This window comes from Microtus ochrogaster, chromosome 16, assembly GCF_000317375.1.
Source record: "Microtus ochrogaster isolate Prairie Vole_2 chromosome 16, MicOch1.0, whole genome shotgun sequence".
Lineage (NCBI taxonomy): Eukaryota > Metazoa > Chordata > Mammalia > Rodentia > Cricetidae > Microtus > Microtus ochrogaster.
Genome location: NC_022018.1, coordinates 41,680,523 through 41,699,966, shown reverse-complemented (window position 1 = coordinate 41,699,966; position 19,444 = coordinate 41,680,523). Strand labels below are relative to the sequence as shown.

General features: G+C 45.8%; 1 protein-coding gene across 1 annotated transcript in view; it reads right to left on the bottom strand.

Annotated features, from left to right (window-relative positions):
* Positions 1-11,972: 11,972 nt before the first annotated feature.
* The window catches only part of Ly86 (lymphocyte antigen 86), a 65,183-nt gene continuing 57,711 nt past the window's right edge, over positions 11,973-19,444 (bottom strand). Inside the window, exons 4-5 of the mRNA XM_005355049.3 lie at positions 18,796-18,848; positions 11,973-13,220 (exon numbers count right to left, since the gene is read on the bottom strand). Of these exons, the coding sequence (XP_005355106.1) occupies positions 13,137-13,220; positions 18,796-18,848 (137 nt within the window). The 3' untranslated portion in view covers positions 11,973-13,136. The remainder of the gene's footprint in view (positions 13,221-18,795; positions 18,849-19,444) is intronic.

Genomic DNA, 19,444 nt, shown 5'->3' with positions numbered 1-19,444 from the left:
TGTGCACTGTGTGTGTGCACTGTGTGTGCACTGTGTGTGTGTGTACTGTGTGTGTGTGCACTGTGTGTGTGCACTGTGTGTGTGCACTGTGTGTGTGTGTATTGCCAGCAGAGGCCAGAAGAGACCATCAAATTCCCTAGAAGTGAAGTTATAGGCTGCCACATGGGTACTGTGAACTGAACCTGGGTCCTCTGTGAACAGCCAGTGCTCTTAAAGGGTGGAGACATCTCAGACTGTAGTTTGATGTCTTAGCACAAAAAGAAAAATGTGAAATAGTTTTCCAGTGCTTTACAAAAATATTGATTGCATGCTGAAATGACTGTGCGCTGAGTCACTGGGTTAAATAAAATGTACTTGACATTTGGTATGTATTTGACATTTTTGATTGACATACTTGTTGTTCATGTTCATGGAGCATGTCAATCCATGTGCTCAGAGTGTGATGCCATGTCCATCTCCTCAGATAGTTATTATTTGGATGGAGACTATTGAGAATGTTCCAAATCCTCCCAACTACCTCCTTTGGAATATTCATTGTCTTCTCATCCATATTTAACCTACTATGCTACTCCTAATATTTATTAGTAACAGTGATTCTACCCACTTTTACTTTTAAACGTAGCTACCAGAAAATTACGGCTTCGGTGCCTTGTGTTACCGAATTGGGAAAGCACTGGCCCAGGTTGATGGGAAGAGGGAGCAGGTGAGCCAGGACAACACAGTCCTCTACCAATACCTCATGGTTATCATAGAATCAAACAAAGGAGGCCGCGGCCGTGGCTGCTTCCGGAAAGGGTGTCGTAGGCACTAATAGAATGCAACCCCATTGCCTGAGGTCACAGTACGTTCACTTTAGGGAGTGTGGCTTAATCCCAGGAGTTTAAAGACAGACTGAAGAGCTGATGGTTCAGACAGAGAGGTGCAGGATCCAAGGTGGGGTCTTATCGTTATCGTCTTGGATTGTAGTGGGCATATCGCTAACCAAGAGACATGGCGGGCTGTTATCTAAGGAGGCTGTGTTTAGGGACAGGGCCTTTGCTTCCCCCAGGCCCTGCTGGTACTCAGACTCAATTCTGTAGGCATCACTTGCTAACCTAGCATGTGCTATTAGATGCTGGAGAAAACATAGTGTCTGCTTTCATGGGGCTCACTGGCTAGTGCCAAAGGCAGGGGACTAAATAATTAGTTGCACACAGTGACCACAGGCTAGAATAGAATGTGGCAGGAGTCCTTGGCAGGGAAAAGAAATCCATTGATGGGGGTGAAGAACAGTTTGCTAGAGAAGGGTTGTCTCTCCTGAGACTTCTGGGACGGTAGCCAGGGACAGAAGGGAAAAGCACATCCTTGGCAAGGAAGCCACTGGCGCTGGCTTTCCCAAAAGTGTAGTGTTCTAGGAGGGGCTCACGGGTCAGCGATACTGCTGGGGACAAGAGTAGTGGCCGGGAGCTGTAAAGGAAAGGAGATATGCCAAACATGGGGGTTTAGGGCCATGAGGGAGGGGCTAGGGGTGTGACGTGACGACGTTTATGGTTCAGAAAGACCTCTCTGATGTGATTGTAGTGTCCTGGTGAGCTCAGTCCTGCATCTGCTCCCGAAACGGTTAGAAAATCTGGGCAGAACTGATGTCAGTCAGCCACGTGAGGACCCTGGAAAGTGAAGAGCAGCAGATGGACTGGGAAGAGAGGATTTGAAATATTGGGGAGCCACTAGCATGTCTCCATTTCTTTCTCCTTGAGGACGTTTTCTGGATTTAATTAGAGCCTCAACCCAGGAGGAGCATCTGGGCTGAGGTCCATCCAGAAGTGTGATGAGTGGGAAAGGTATTTCTGATATTAAAAAAGGGCTGCAGTCTCGTCTGAAGAGTGCTGGGGGGGGGGGTGCAGTAGGAACAGCGTTGACAACTCTGGCTTAGAGAAGCCCAAAGTCCTGAAAAACATGTGCTGAGGGAGGAGGAGCTGTGGTCCCCAGCGCAGGGGAGGACGCCTCATTGCTTTAAACAATTCGGACATTATTTGGCTTCAAGTATGGGCTTGCAGGCAGCAAACATGTGCTGAAATTGAGGTAATCAGGGTCCCACATTTCCATCTGGAGACTGGGAACCCCAGGGGGCCCCCACTGTGGCTGGGAAAGGGGGGTGGCTCCGGGAAGCAGACTCATAAGGCTGAGTAGCAACTCTTTGGTTCCTCATGCCTGCAGTTGATTCTCTCAGACTGCTGTAGACTCCGAAAAGCAAACTGTGGTGTAGACCATAGTCTGAGACCCACACTTGTTGACCGAGATTTCTGTCCTGCCCAGTCCCAAAGAATCACACAGAGGTCTACATCAGTTATAAACAGATTGGCCCAGTATCTCAGGCTCTTCTTATTCACTAATTCTTATAACTTATATTAGCCCATAATTCTTGTCTGTGTTGGCCATGTGGCTTGGTACTTTTTTTTTTTTGCGAGGCAGTCACATCTTGCTTCCTTTGCATCTGGGTCACAACTGGAGACTGAGCTTCCCGCTCCCCAGAATTCTCCTGTTCTCATTGCTCTGCCTCTACTTCCTGCCTGGTTGCCTTGCTTCTACTTCCTGCCGGCTACTGGCCAATCAGCATTTTATTAAAAATAATACAAGTGACAGGACCAATAACCACTATTCCACCCACAGCACACATCCACGGCTGGGTGCCTGGGATATGTGCAAACACCTTGGCCATTAAAATTGCTTGTAAATGGTATTGACCCTGAGATCACGTCTGTGGAAGGCTGGCCAGAACTGGCTGCCAAGATCCAACATGGTCAGCTGAACAAAACCATTTGCCTGCTGTGGGGATTTGAAAGAAAATGGCTCCCAAAGGGAGTGGCACGGTTGGTAGGTGTGGCCTTGTTGAAGGAAGTGTGTCACTGTGGAGGTGGGCTTTGAGGTCTCATTATGCTCAAGCCACACTCAGTATTTTTGCACCACTATCTGCTGCCTGCAAGATGTGGGACTCTCAGCTGCTCCTCCAGCACCATGTCTACCTGTCCCACCGTGATGATAATGGACTGAACCTCTGAAACTGTAAGTGAGCCATCCCAATGAAATGCTTTCCTTTGTAAGTGTTGCTGTGGTCATGGCGTCTCTTCACAGTAGTAGAAACCTTAACTAAGATACCTGCCTAAGTGAAAGAATCAGTATGGTCCAAAGGGTTTAAATAGTATCTAGAGTCCTGTGGCAGAGAATCCAAATTAGTGACCATCTAACATTTGTTAATGTACAACTTCCCTGGGCGATGAGGGGACCTGCAAGAAATGCTAAAGCAGGCATGTCACAGAGTTGGAACCATCTGACAAAGATTGTAGAGTTGACTAGGAAAAGGTTCTCAGTGGTAAGGGCAAACTTTCCTGAAATGAATGGAAAGACAGTCTCAGTAAACAAAGGAGATTCTAAGGGGGGAAAAAAAAGAGACAACTGGCTATTTTAGGAGTGAAAGAAACGCTAAGTGGATTCTGTAGAGTCAGAAGAAAGACCTGACCCAAAAGAACACACAAACACACACACACACACACACACACACACACACACACCCAAACAAAACTCCCAATCCAGTCACCCAACTCTGCAGAGTGCACATCTTCCAATCTATGCCCTAATGCCAAAAAGATGTTCTTCTAGGCCGTGTAATTTGCTGTTCTGGGTAGGAGAGGGGAATGCAGCCGTTTACACTGGGAGACACTGGGAAGTAGGAGGCCGGACATCTTGTTGGGAGGAAGGAGGTTGCAGTTCTCCGTCTCTGCTTCAGAGGTGGAGAGCGGCACAGAGTGGAGGGTCACCACTGGTTTCCATCAGTTCCTGGCATCTGAGTGTTAAAACTTCGGAAACTTGGTGAGCTGATCATTAAAATGTTGTTCTGGACTGAGCACTGTGGAATCTCTGGAGAGGCTATTCTTAGATTACCAACACAGCAATGGAGTCCGCTGAGGAGAAAACAAGACCATGTAGGGCATCAACTAAGCTGCTTGTGTTTACTGCTTATAACACTGGACACGGCGGTGTGCAAGGACTTATGCCAGAGTAGGGTGAACCAACATGGGAGCATGCCATGTGCATAGAGAATGAGCCTTCATTTTTATAAAGGGCATTATTCATTGTGCGTTGTGTGTGTGTGCATGAGCGTGTGTGTAGCTGCCACAGTGGGTGTGTGAAGGGCAGAGGATAACTTGTATAACTTGTAGGAGTCATTTGTCTCCTTCAATAATGTGGGTCCCAGGAGTTGAACTCAGGATGCCAGGCTTGGCAACAAGTCTCTTAACCTTCTGAGCCATCTTGGCAGCCCTGAGAGTGAGTCTCTTTCTTTAATTTTTAAGTGTGACTTATTTTTAGTGTGTGAGAGTCTTCTTGACACTTCCAAGCTGCTCTTGTTTCTCGTGTGGCATAAATGTTGACAGGAAAAACAGAGGCTCTACCATGGCACTCAAACTCTACAGACCAGCAAGAACGAAGAGAGCTGGTGGAAGCTTGTGTTTCTAAAAAATGTATAACTCCTGACCCCTCCACCCCGCCCCCAACTCAACAGGAGAGCACACTGTGAAGAAAGGTCACAGGTTTCTGAGCCTCAGACAGAGCCAGTAGGCAAGGCCAAGTCAACTCTGTCTTAGTGCCAGCTAGACCAAGCCAAGCTAGACACGCCTCATTTTATACCAGGAAGCCACCGAGATGTGCACTAGATACCATCTTGTCGGGGAGGCTCTGCACCAATGGAAAATGAGACAGACTTTCCCTTTAAATGAACCCCAGAGGGGCTGCTGCAGTTACTGTATCTACTGAGATAGAAAAGTAGGCTGAACTGGGAGCCACATGGAGGGAACTCAGAGGGAAATTCAGACCGTACAGACCCAATCAGACTGAGTATAAATTTGCAGCCTGGAGACACTCAAATCAAACGAACAGTGTAACTTTGGTTTATAAAGGCGCGTAACTCACCAGCCCCCTGCCCCAACACTCAAGCAGTCTTTGCACATTGGAGTTTGACTTGAGTTTTATCCAGCAAATAAGGTGAGGAGCTCCTGCATTTGAGAACTCAGAGACCAAAGGTCTGAGCATCCAGCTCCTTTCCATGAGGTGATACTCTGCTTTTGGGATGATACATCTAGAAATTAAAATTTTATATTTTCTATGGAATAGCTAGTGCTCCAGGAAGTGTCCTCCCTGAACTTTGGAAAGGACTACCCATAAAATTAGAATGTTGGGTTCATTTACTTGCTTGAAAACTATTACTCGTGGCTGAAATGCTTGAAGAGATAATTGGTGTAATTAATTAATTTGTTTTTTGGTTTTTCGAGACAGGGTTTCTCTGTGTAGCCCTGGCTGTCCTGGAACTCACTCTTTAGATGAGGCTGGTCTCGAACTCACAGAGATCTGCCTGCTTTGCCTCCCGAGTGCTGGGATTAAAGGTGTATGCCACCACTGCCCTGGTGAAATTTAGTCCCAGAATCTGAGACCTTACCAGTTTAACATACCAACTAAGGTATCATGTCCATGACAAGGTTGGGATTTAAATTTTCACTCTTTCTCAATTCCCATTTTACACAAGGGCCCGGAGTTCCAGCCCCTACTCTCATTTGTAGTGTGAGAAACCAGTACCCTGCTGGAATGCTGATAAATGACCATGGACTTTTGTTCTCTTGCAGGTTAACAGGACTTTTTATTTTTGTTGGTCCAGTTTTCAGAGACACAATGATTCCTCTTTTTTATTAAGCTCCGCTGGGGGAAATTTCTGCTGCATCTGTACTTGGGTTAAATAAATGCTGACTTGGGGCTGGAGAGATAGCTCAGGGGTTCAAAGCACTTGTTGCTCTTCCAGAGGACCCAGGTTCAGTTCCCAGTACCCATGTGGCTGTTTACAACCATGTGTAGTTCCCTTCTAGGGAATCTGATGCCCTCTTTTGGTCTCTGTAGGCAGTGTGTGTGTGTGTGTGTGTGTGTGTGTGTGTGTGTGTGTGTGTGTGTTTGCAGACAAATGTTCATACATACAAAATGAATCTTAAGATATTTTTTTAAAATGCTGACTTCAGGAGCATTGTTTTTGAGTTAAATGCTAGCCCTCACTGCTGTACTCTGGATACCGCAGAGAAGAGGGAGCAAGCAGATGTGTCCTTTTTTGTCTAACTTATTTCTCTGGACACATTGTCTTCAAGATTCACATGCTGAGAATATACCAAAATTTCCTTCCTTTTAAAGGCAGAATAACTGTCCATTGAATACAGATATCATGCTAGTTTCATCATTAGTGACTGCTTCTACCTTTGGTTATAATGCTGCCATGAACAGGAGGGGACAAATGACTGTTCATGTCCCCAATTTCATTTTAATGAGGGGGTGGGTAAATTCCCAGAAACGGAACTGTAGAAAGATTTCTATGCTTACTCTACCTCTTCAGACAAAGACACCGTTTCTCTGTACTAGACTAGACATAGTCAAGCTTATCTGGATGGATCTTAGCAGCAACAATATTAAATATTTTATAATTGGACTGTGAAAAGAATGTCCTTTTAGAACATCTAGGCAGAGTCTTTCAAAAGCTCAGCTCTTCCTCTGGCCAGTATGGATTGGTGACAAAACAGAATGGCTTCCCAAATGGCCACATCCCTCTTCCTGGTGCCTGCTACTTATATAGTAAAGAGACTTTGGATGTTCAGGGGATCCTGGGTTACCCAGATGGGACAGCCATCATCATGAGGGTCCCTAGAGGTGATGTGGAGATAGGAACTGTTGCTGTTAGAGCCATGTTATGGATTAAATTATAAGCCACTACACCTACAAAGAGGGAAAAAAAGGCCAACATCTTTTTTACAATGATGTGATTACCATGGGATGTGGCTGCTCAGTACAGGCAAAGCAAAGCAGAATGCTGTGGGAATCAAGAAGAATGGTCCAGCCTGGACATCAGGGAAGGACAGTTTCCCAGAAGGACTGTCCACATGAGATGGAGCAGGTGTTTACAAAAAGGGGAAAAGAGAAAGACTTTTATGAGGTTAATGGAGAGAAGATTTTTGTTGTTGTTGTTATAACAGACCAATCTCAGGTCCAAATAAATCTGAAGAAAGATGGCAAGGAAGGTAAAGGGGAAGGTTAGAAGAGAAGCTGATGTGTTTGCCTTACTCAAGTGTTTCCTAGAGAGAAACTTTTAATTAGGATGTTTCCTTATGAAAACTTGGGTGATGATTTGGGCTAGGAGAGAGTAGCGTGATGATGAGGTCAAGGAGCAGGAATCACAGGACAGACTGACTTCTTGAAGGTAGACCATTTTCTTCACCTAGTCCCATCCATCAGCACGTGCCATGAGATTAGAGATTTCAGAGCTTGATCTGGGCTGCTGGGGAAGAGATACAGACTGTGTAGGGCTGCCTAGGACCTGTGGCCAACAGATGGTATAAGGCCTGGAGTCTACCTGGTCAGGCTGTGTATCTTGGTAAACATCTTCTCTTTGACTGGAGGTACCATTTAGATGCTCAGTAATTTAGACGCTGGTGTCTCTTGGTCTGCATAGAAGGGGCACCTTTCTCTAATATGCCACCTATGTTAGTTTGTTTTACATCACAGACCTGCTAGCATCATTTCCCCCAGAAATCAGCCTGCCACACCTCCCTCTGGGACAGAGAGTTGTTAAAGCACACTATGGCCCTTACAGCTGTGAGCAAGCACAAAGTAACCTTGAATTATGGCTTTATTCTCATCACAATATGACCTCTCTCCTATGTGCTACAAGTCACAGAATATGGAGCTGGCCCGCTCGGTCTTCCCACTCTTACCCCATCCACAGAAAACCTATAGGAGCCAGACCTCTCCATTGTCCTTTCAGGACACCAATGCTCTGTCTAGAGTGCAATGCCCCAACTCTCCTATTGCTCCTCTACCTCCAGGCCTCACATGACTGCGTATGGCCATGAACCTGTAACTTTCCTAATGCTCTCCCCGCTCAAGGTCTTGACTGTCTATGGCCTGAGCCTTCATATAGCTTTTAACTCATGCACATAAGGCCAGGGTTATCTATCTCCTTTCTTTGTAATGTTTCGTTTTCCTTCCTTCCTTCCTTCCTTCCTTCCTTCCTTCCTTCCTTCCTTCATTCTTTTTCAGCATAGGAAGTCTGGGGCACAATGATTCTCTGAATAATTAGCTAACAATGTTTATTATAAATATTGTCTACAAAGTTCTCTATAAATTCCATTTTTAGACTGGAAAGATAGTTCAGTGGTTAAGAGCACTGGCTGCTCTTCCAGAAGACCCGGGTTCAATTCCCAGCATCCACATGCAACTCACAACTGTGTGTAGCTCCAGTTCCAGGGGATCCAACACCCTCACGCCAATCAATGCACATAAAATAAAATAAACTGCCAAATTCCATTCTTGTCATATCCTTAAAATCAAATACTTGGTAAATTTTTCCAAATTTGAACTTTCTTCTTCCACCTCACAGATTGATGTGGAGTGAGGTAAGGGGGCAGACTATAGGATTTGGGGTGCCCTTCGACTCAAAGCAGCACAAATCATCAGGTCTGAGGCTTAATGTCAGCAGAGGGAGGAAGGGGCTCTAACAGAAGTTTGTGTGCCTCAGAGCAGAGGGAAGCACAGCAGTGTGGGCGTTTTAAGTGGACTTCCAGATGGCAGTAAGGGCGAGTAGGAGGAGCTGGTGGGGGCAGTGGAGCACATGGGGAGGAAATGGGATCCTCATTCTGTTGGAGATCCAAGTGGGGTGGGTGGGAATCCCATTCACCAGGGATGCTGGGATTTCAGATGTGCTTGTAGTCTATGGTTGCTGTCAAGATTCCTGAACAAGGGCGGCCGTTGAGCTGTCACTCACTCTCCTGGACGTCATAGAACATCTTTAGGGGCTCTTCACTTTCTACCTTTGCTGTCCCTGGGAGCCTAATGTCATTGTAATAGTACTCTTCTTATTCTGTCCTTTAACATCTTCTTCCCTAGGCTGTTGTTCAAGGTCTTGAAGCTCCCTGAAGGTCAGGTCTCATTGCTTGTGTCTTTATTGGAAGTAGCCTGGCACCCTTGCTCAGGCCTGGCTTATCCCTTTTCTTCTTTGTGTGGCCCTCACCCCCAGATTCATGTAACATGCATTACTCACCTATCAGTGGGTGCCCCACAGAATGCTGTATGTGTGTTAGCCCTTCTCCAAGTCAACTGGGAAGACCCCAGGTTTGATGTTCGGTCTCTTACAGTAAGGAAGATACAATAGCTGGGAGCGGCTCTGATGGCTGTTAGCTCACATCTGGGTAGATCAGGGAGCAAAAATAAGACAAGAAATAGGGGCAGGCTATAACTTCAAGCAGTGACCTAATTCCCCTGGCTATGCTCCACTTCTTAAAAACGTCACAGACCTCCCAAAACAGCGTTGTTTTGTGTCCAAGCACACAAAACTGGGTTGATATAGAAATCTTTTTCCTCAGGAGCAAAAAGACCAAGGTACTGAAATAAAGAACATACCCATTTGTCACATAACCCATCTGATTATAAAGAGAAAAAGATTATTTTGGGCTCTGTTTTGGAGGTCCAGACCATGATGGATGGATTGATTGGCTTTGGGTCTTTCATGATTGGCATATAATGGTGGGAGTATTTGAAGCAAAAGGGAGGAAGAGAGTTAGAGCCCACAGTCCCCCAAGACATGCTCCGGATGACCTAAAGGCCCCTTAAAGTCACCAGCATACCTATCAAAAGCATAAAAAGACCTAGGGTCCAGGCCTTTAACTCATGGACTTTTGGGGGGACATGCATGTACCAAACCAAAGCACATATTGAGAGACAACTATATTGGTGGGGAGGGAAAAAAAATCACATAGATGCATTTGAAAGTGGTGGGAGGCTTCTTTCAGTTCCAAGCCGAATAACTGCAGCTATGTGCAGACTAGAGGGGGAAATAACTCCTTTTCAGCTCCCACAAGGCCCTGCCTGATGCAGTGATGGAGGGGGTAGACAGAGGCACTGGCCTTGCTGATGGGAAACGTCCAGTTGGTTTACATCTGAGCCACAGCTGCCCAGATGACAGGCGGCCGGTGTCATAATGAGGCTAAGAACCTTTCCCACCTCTCAGCAGCTATTTCTGGCTGTTAAGTAATTGTTAAACTGGCAGTTGCTACATTTGGTTCTTCACGTCTTCAAGGTGCATCTTTATTCGCAGGGAACGAGTTGAATTAAAATATACACACCCTTTCTTCCAAAGATCCTTTTGGCCTGGTTGCGGTATTTCCATTTTGGGGGAGACTTCAGTTTATCTTTTGGGGAAAAGCATTTTTCTGCCTTCCTGCTGCTTCCCAGCTGCCGGGAGGTGAGCAACGCCTTTGGTCATGTACCTCTACTGTAGTGCCCTGGGTCACCACGGAACCAGAGCTACGGGACCAAGTGACTGTGGGCTGAGCCTCCCTTCCCCGCAAGATTGTGAACCAGACCAGTCTTTTCCTTGTTTGGTGTATTTTCTCGGGCAGTTTGTTCTCAGCGACAGAAAGTGACCAGTGTAACATGTATCCGTTTATCTAGCTCTCATCCAATCTTTACAGGGCACGCATATATCACGGCTACACTTAAGAGACACAGGTAGAATCTTAGTATGGAGACACAGATCATCTGCCCAATGAGCGGCAGAGGAAGAAGCATCCGTGATCGTAGAAACGACTGCAATCTCACGCGTGTTCTCAAGTTCTAACATCTTTCTACTTCTCTCTTCATATACTTCTAATCCTGGAAACACGCCTTAGGTGGAGGTGTGGTTTCTACTTGAACTAGCTGTGATTCAGGAGCGAGTTCTGGGGCATGGGACTTGAACTGAACCAACCAGTGCTGGCGCAAACTGAATGGTCATGTGACACAAGCCAGCCCAATCAGAACAAAGAACAGTCTTCAAGGCAAATAGGCTCCTGTTTTCTGTGCTTTGGCCAGTTGGTGTGTGAAGTGTGCAGTTTCTGAAAGGCGACGCTGCCCGAGAAAGAAGCCCATGTTCAGGTAGGCTTGAAGGGATGTAGGGAAGAGAAGCAGGTAAGGGCTAACTACATCAGACCCTGGGGTGCCAGTAATCACAGGGGACAGTCAGGTCCCCCTACATTTTAGACACACAGTGACTGTTCCCAGAAGAGGATCACACTGACCCAGACCTGTGCCTTACAGGTTCCCCAGGGCACTGAACTCCCTTAAAGGATACTTCAATAATATTCTATGCACAGAGGTTGAAATTTCTCTCAAAATATAAAGAAGGGTTGGTAGGGACTACGGCGACATCTAGAGATTCCCAAAGAGGCCTTGGATTCTGGCGAACGATATAAATCTTTCTAAACTGGTTTTCTTTTTTCCATTTCAGAGGTTGGACAAACTCCTGGCGCTTTCCTTGGTGATTTTGGAACAGTAGCAAAGTCTTTTTAGGGGAAGGGAAATAAACATAAATCATTTGACAGATACTGGGTATGTCTGGCTGGCCTGTGCTCAGAGATTTAATTATGTACCGACAGGAATCCAAAGCAATCAACACGCTTTTGGCTGGGAAACCTTTTCCTTTTCTAATCTGATACAAAGACATTTTTATAGACGTTAAGAATGGACAGATGATAAGTCCACCTACCTTTAACCATGTAGCAGGAGGCTCAGGAATACTGCCGGGAGAGGCTGGGAGGAGGAGATGGGGCTAAAGCAGCTGCAGAACCTGAGAGCCATCTGTACATGCAAGAAAGGGAACAGTGTGGCTTCTGGGAAGCCAGAAGCAGGGTGGCAACTGGCTCACTTACTGAGGTACTGAAGGAGGGACGTGTGAGTGGTGTGAGCGAACGTGCCCACAACTGGACACGACTTGTAAGTAGTTCAGGGGACTAATAATTCTGAAGTGGTAGGGGTAGTGTCTTTTTTCTTTTCTTTTCTTTTTTTAAATTTTTAAAATTTCTCTGTGTAATAGCTCTGGTTACCTGGGGAACTCACTTTGTAGACCAGGTTGGCCAAGAACTCACAGAGATCCTCCTGCCTCTGCCTTCTGAGTATTGGGATTAAAGGCGTGCACCACCATGCCCAGTGTCTTTGTTTTTAAGTGTATCCTAAGACCATAGTACCTCATAGGTAAAGTGTTCAGCCTTACATAACTACCTGAGTGAATGAATGAATGAATGAATTCAAGAATAAGTACCAAGTGCTCTGAGGGCAGGCAAAGCCAGGCTTTGGGGATGCTAAGTTTGAGTCTTGACTGTCTCAGAAAGCCGATGAGTTAACAGCTTGGCTCCTAGGGAGGTGTTATTTACAACCGATGTAACTTGAAGAAAAGGGGCCTACTAGGAGGTTTTAGGTAATTGGAATTATTATCTTGAAAGGGATTGTGGGATCCTGTCTCCCTTTACTCTATCCCATGCTCTTGTTGTAAGGTGACATTCCATCACAGGTTAAAGCGTAAGGACCACAGCCACCAGCAGAAACTTCCAAAACTGTGAGCCAAGCATCCATTTTCCCTTTGTTAAGTTAGTTATTGCAGGGCTTTGTTACAGAGGTGGAGGGCTGACAGGCACAGAAGATGAAGGGAAAGGGTATGTGGACAACTGGGGGGAGGGGGGTGATGTCGCTCTTGGAGGGGTTCCATCAGCATCTCCCCATCATGGTCTTGGGGCCCAGGAGCAGCAATGACACATTGTCTTAGAACCCTGATTTTAAGCATCATCCTCTTGGCTTTCTGGGGGTCACTTATGCCACACCAGCTGCTAACACTTTTATCTGAAGAAAATAACTTATTAACCACAGACTGTACTAACAGTCATTTGTCAAGCCACAATGAACAGGTGCGGGTCAATTTTTTTCTTTTTCTTTCTCCTTCTTCTTTTTTTTAATCCCAGGCAACTGTGAGAAAGTCTTTCTAAAAAACAGACAAGGAGGTAAGTTTCATGAGCTGTAATGACATAAGGAGAGCCATTACAGCTGGGGCCCCGAGTCTACTTAGGGCCCTCCGATCAAAACCAGATCATTCTGGAGGCTTTATTTCATCTGTGGGGTCTGGCAGCGTCTGCGCCTGAGTGAGAGGGACCCATGCAGAATTTCTTTGCGGAGCCTGTCTTGGTCATCAGTGTCCCTTATTATAGGCAGCTGAGTCTGGGGACCTTGGGGTTCCCCGAGGCTGAGCTTGCTGTGTATTTTCTGGCAGGTCGTGGTCAGGAGCAGATGATGGTAGCATTGGCACAAGCCACCATAGCATGGTTTTCATTATACAGTTTCAGCAAAGCCCGGTATTCTCCCTGCGAGGGACACAGGTAAAGTGTTAGACACGGGATCCACAGTATAATCAACCTCTTAATAAATGCAGCCAGTTCCTTCTCTATCCAACGGCTGTGCCTCTCTGTACTCTACCGACTGCAGAATGAAAATACGCATAAAAAGTTGTTTCTGTGCCTGACATGTTTAGACTTCTTTGTCTTTTTAAGATCCTCTGGGCAGCCCAGTATAATGATCAACACAGAGCTTACATGGCATCAAGTCTTATACGTCATCTAGAAATTATTAACGTGAACCCAAGGAAGAGCATAGCCTGTATTGCAAAGACTTATTTTAAATTAGACTTATTTTAAATAAGGATTTGAGCATCTTGGAATAAATGTTTTTTAATTACATTTATCTGTCTATCTGTCTGTCTGTCTATCTTAGTGTGTACATGTGTATGGGTATTGGTGTATAAATGCCACAATGTATGGTTGTATATTGTCAAAAAACAACTTGTAGTTATTGGACCTTTCCTTCCGCCATGCGGGACTGAGCCCAGGACAGAGCCCAGACCAGCAAGCTCTTTCACTTGCTAAGCCATCTTTCTGTCAATATCTGTGGATTTTGGTGTTTGAGGGGTCTGGAACCCATCCCCCATGACTGTTGAAGAACAGTTGTATTTATTGAGCAGCTTATATAGGTTGGGCATGGTTCCAGAATGCAGATAGATTAGACAACACAAGCCAACCCCTGCCCTGCATAGCTTGTACTTCACTGGGAGAGAGGGAAAGCTCCCAGGACCGCTGCAGCTGCAGCTGTCATGGAGAAATTTGTGCAGGAAGAGGGTGGAAAAGACAGCTGGGTTTGGTGGGATTGATGCTAGCTTGCAACTCTAAGTAGGATGATCCAAGGGAGGCCTGGGAGAGAGGATGCCCTTTAGGCAAAAAGACCTGAAAGAGATGCAAGAGAGTGCCAGGCTACTGTGGGGTTGATGTCACCGTATTTGAAAAACAGACAAGAGCCAATGGGACTTCAGGGGGAGGGAAAGAAAGAAAGATTGGAAGAAGCCCATAGAAGGCCAGAGTCTCAGGGCTGGGCAGACACGATGGGATTATTTGCTTCCAGTCTGAAAAAGACTCAGGTGTGACAGTTTTCTTGGGTAGGTTAGGAAGATCTCTCTGGATGTTGTGTTTAAAAGAGGCTGTGTCATTAGCTTAAAGGAAGCTATAGCATTTGAAAGAACGGGCTCTAGCTTATGAATGACAAGATACACATGCTTTTATATAAAGGGTGAACTTGTTCAGGGAAGCCAGGCTTTCTGGGGGCAGATGAAGGCATGGACTACAAGACAGGAGGCCAGGGTAGGGGCAATGGATGGGGGCAGTCTGTTTCTGCGGCTCAGGAGGACATGAAAGTAAGGGATGGATGTATCTATGTCCTTGGCAATTTATGGTTCAGGTTGTACCAAGAAAGTGTCCTCATGCTTTGGAAGACTGAAGGATCTCCTGCTTTTAATTCAGAAGAGAGCAGTCACAGAGAAGTATGGGATTATATGCAGGACTTTAATTTGGGTCAAGAGGTTGTTGGCTTAAAAGGAAAATAAGCTGGTGGAGATGGACTTATATAAATAAGCTGGTGCTATCCTTTCTCGGGACAAGGAAATGATAGCAATGGCGGTGTCAATTGCCCTGATCTGGTCAATATATATCTGCATGTGTCCTGAGATGTCACATTGAACTCTATGACCACACTCAATTACTATCCATCAAATACAAGATACATTTTATGCTAGGGAGGCGGTTTAGTTGGCATAAAGTCCGGTGTGCAGGCATAAGAACCAGAATTCATATCTCCAGAATCTCTGTAAAAATCTAGGGGTGGCAGTATGCCCCTAAAATCCTAATGTGGGTGGGGGTGGAGTGTGGAGATAAATTGCAGGCGGACTTTTCTGTGCAACCAGGACAAGCTCAGGCTTATTACTAACTAGCTCTTACATTTTAAATTTACTCATATTTCTTATTTACACTACATGGTACCTTTTTTTAAATTCAGCAAGTTCATCTCTTAGCAACTCTTGAGACTCCTCCCTCCTCCTCCTCCTCCTCCTCCACCTCTTCTTCTTCTTCTTCTTCTTCTTCTTCTTCTTCTTCTTCTTCTTCTTCTTCGAGTTCTGTTTCTGTCTGCAAGTCCTGCCTAACCTCTACCTGTCCAGCTATTGGCCAGTTGGTTCTTTTGTTAACCCATGAGTGTAATACACATTTACAGTGTACAACGATTGTTCCACAGCAACAAGGGGATCCCTGGAGATCATTGGCCAGCCAGTCCAGGTGAACTGGTGTGTTTCAGGCTCAGTGCGAGACCTTGTCTCAGAAAATAAAGGTGCAGGGATGGCAAGATGGTTCAGTGGTAAAGGTGCTTGTGGCCAAGCCTGACAATCTGAGTTTGATTTTCAGGACCCACATGGTGGAAGGTAAGAACTGACTCCTGCAAGTTGTCCTTTGATGTGTCACATGCACTGTGACATGTACATAACACACACACAATAAACAAATAAATGTGAAAGTGAAAATGGGATGAGATCACGAAGACCAATGGAGACCTTAGGTCTCTATATACATACATACACATCCTTCACCTTCACACACGTGCATATACTCACACTAACAAGTACATACCACATACACAAAGAAGTAAATAAATAAACACACTTCCAAAAAGAGGAAAGATAACCAGGGTACTGAAAAGTAAATACTGAGTGGAAAGAATCTTGGCTAAAGAGGAACCCCCATTAGTCCAGAGCGATCTAGGTGAAGCAGGGGGTGTGGAGAGGCCCCTCATTAAAATGTTCTCAGCTGACTGCTCGTAGGGCAGCAGAGGCTCTCCGTGTGGCTATGGGCTGGAGGCCCTGGGCACACTGTGGCTGTTTGTGACCAGTGTGGTCAGCCCCTCTTGGGATCAAGGTCCCCAGCTGTCATGCTGAATAGGCCTCTGTTGAATGTGTCCTAGGAGGCTATGTCCTCTGTTGGGTCTGCAGGCTGGATGTGGGTAAGGAGTCTGCCAGGTGTCTGCTTCCCGGGTGCAGGTCCCAGAAGAGGAGGCCCAGGCCCAGAACACTTGGCCCCGAGTCTGGCTTACGCTGGATTCTGTCTCTTGGAGAACTGTTTATTGCCCGAGGAAGGCAGGGAAGGAGTATCCTGTGGGCACTGTAGATGGCGACAATATGGTGCCCACTGCCAATGGCTCTGCTTCCAATGGTGGGAAGTAAAAATGGACTCAGTAGGATCTATACCTTGCAGCCTGAATTTTCATTTTCATCCAGGCCTGCGTCATGCAGTTCAAACCTCCTTCCGTGCTGAGCAGCGTCAGTGAGTCACAGTGCCCAGCCGTGAGAATACATGATCAAACGGCCAGCACTCTTCTGAGAACCATGCGTGAAGCCATGGCGCTCTTTCTGGAGGCTGGGTAGAGTCGATGCATTTTCAACTTCTGTTATTTAAACTCATGGGGAGTTTATGCGCTGTAACTCTGAGTTAAGACGAGGAGCATCTATAAATCCCTTTAAATCTGGGAGGGTAAATTTCCTGCCCAAGAGCATCTATGACTTCAAGACCCCACCCCCTTCGTTTCATTGGAATTGCTAAGGGTAACTGATTTTTAAAAAGCCAGCCATGCAAAATGAAACCCAATTGTTAGCAATTACTACATCAGTCTCTAGTGGGGTATTAGAAGAAAAATGAGCTAAGGAAAAGCTTTCAAGTAGCAACAATCTGAAGAAAAGCTCCCTGGGAGAGTTTAGCCTGTGCATGCTAGGAGTGAGGAGAGATTGAATTTCCCTTCCTGGCAGAAGCTGTGCCTTTCACACAAGGGCCCGAGAAGATCACTGGAGAATTCCCAAGAGTGAGGGCTAGAGACTCCAGCTGTGAGGATTCCTACGGAAACCCAAGAGGGCCTGTTCAAGACTGTGTGCCACAGGAGGGAAACCAACTCCGAGCTGAAACAAACCCGAAGGGATTTCTTACGGAAGAGACGCCGTGTCTCCTTCAGATTTCAGATGACAGAAAAGAAGCTGAAAGCAAGATGTTTGACTGGTTCCATTTTCAGGGTGTTCCATACCATTTCTTCTTCAGTAGCAGGAGGGAAATGCATGGCGGCGTCAGAATGGCTTAAATTCACACGTTCCTGAGATAACGTTATTTTGAATAAAAAGGACTTCACGGGAAATGCTAGTCTTAGCTTTGAGTCTTGTTGCTGAATGCTAGGGACAGGCCACTTTATTTACTTGGTGATAACCTTGGTGTAGCTTGACTGTCCTCATTGTAAGTCTATTGAAACTTAATCCTCAGCATGAAGACAGAAGGATGCGTACCCAGTGGAGCCTTCAAGCGGGATCTGCCCTCGGGTGGATTCTTTCATTCCCAGACTAATAGGGTAAAGAGTCAATGGGTTTTCTCGGGAGTGGGTATATTATAAAAATCACTTTGACTTCTTTTGTCCTCTCAAGTCCTGTACTGACTTAGGATGCTGTAAAATCCTCAACAGCAAGGAGATCTTCACCAGATGTTTCCCCTTTACCCCAGATATTCAACACTCTGGAGTGGTGGGCTAGGTGCATCTTTATTCTTCTGTGTATATATGTGGTCATGTTTGTGTGTGCAGACAATTACATATACATATAATTTTATTATATATAAATCATATATATGTAATTATGTATATGTATGGATATAAACCACACATACACACACATATATAATTTTGTGTGCACATGCCTGTGGAGGCCAAGGACAATCTTGGGTGTCACTCCTCATGTGTCATCCACCTTTTTCCTTTTTTTTGAGTAAAGCTCTCTCACTGACCTGAAACTTGCTAGGTTGGCTGACCAGCAAGTCCCAGGGGTCTGCCTGTGTCCCCTTTTCCAGCCTTCAGATTATAAGCCTGTGCCACCTCGTCTGGTGTTTTTAATGTGGGCTCTGGAGAGCAAATGCAGGTCCTTACATTTGCAAGGCGAGCACGTTCCCAGCTGAGTGATCTCCCTATACCTGTTGTTTGTACATTACACGGTAAATAGAAGCAGACTAAAATCCCAGAAGACACAGCAAGACATTGAAGCCGTTGTGGTTTGGAAACTGTTCTTTCTGCCAGAAGTTAGTTGCCTCCTACACACCCTAAGCAACTCTGGCCATACAGGGTCCCCACAGACACACCCCAACTCTGGGCATTCTGGGTCCCTACAGACACATCTCCAACTCTGGCCATACGGGGTCCCCACAGATATACTCCAACTCTGGCCATACAGGGTTCCCATGGACACACCCCCAATCCTGTGGACAAGATGCCAGCATTTCAACTCTCATCTGGGTCTGTTCTGGTTCAACCCAAAGCCTTCAACAGAACAGCAATATGAAGCATCAAAAGGACAAGGCCAGCATGCTAAGCATATCTCCTAATTATGGCACGTGCTAACACTTTCAACTATTTAAGTAAATTTCTCCTCGCCTGCTTTTCCTCCTCCTCTTCCTCATCTTCATCTTCTTCCTTTTCTTCCAAGAGTTAGAGATTCACCTTTCTACATAATATTACATAACAACACAAAACAGAAAACCCAAACCTTACCTGTGGAACATCGAATCCAAGATTGTTGACAGGGCCAGCATAGTATATCTGCTCTGAAAATACATAAAGCATAGATATAATATCATTCATTTATTTAAATCAAACCCCCAAACAATGTGTTTATATTATTTGTGGCCACAGGGATGTAGATCAAGTCTGGGTAATAAAACAAAAGTAGCCACTGATATAAAAGATTTAATTTCCTGGCTCCGAATGGATCTTCACTTATTTATGAACAACAGTCTCTGACTGTATGTTGCTTGTTTTCCAATGCCAAGGCTGACAGCACAGAAAGATGTGAGCAGAGCGCTGCCCAGAGAGCGAAAAGAGCTGAAAGGAAGCGTGGAGGTCACGGAAAGACAGACTGACTGAGTGGTCAAGAGTCCACACTGGGGCTGGGATGCAGGAGAAACGCAGGGTGGAACTCTGAAGCCATCTGCTCTAAAGGTCTGACCGGCCGTTTGCTCTTTACACTCCTAAGATGTTCCAAAGATGGTTCTGTAATTTAAGAACTGTGTCTGCTTCCTAGGCCTGGAGGAATGCAGGGCTATGTAGTAATAGGTGCGGCGGGGCTGAGTCCCCAGCACCCCGGCCGCCTGCCCGGCTAGCTTATGCCCGAAATAACAACACACAAACTGTATTCATTTAA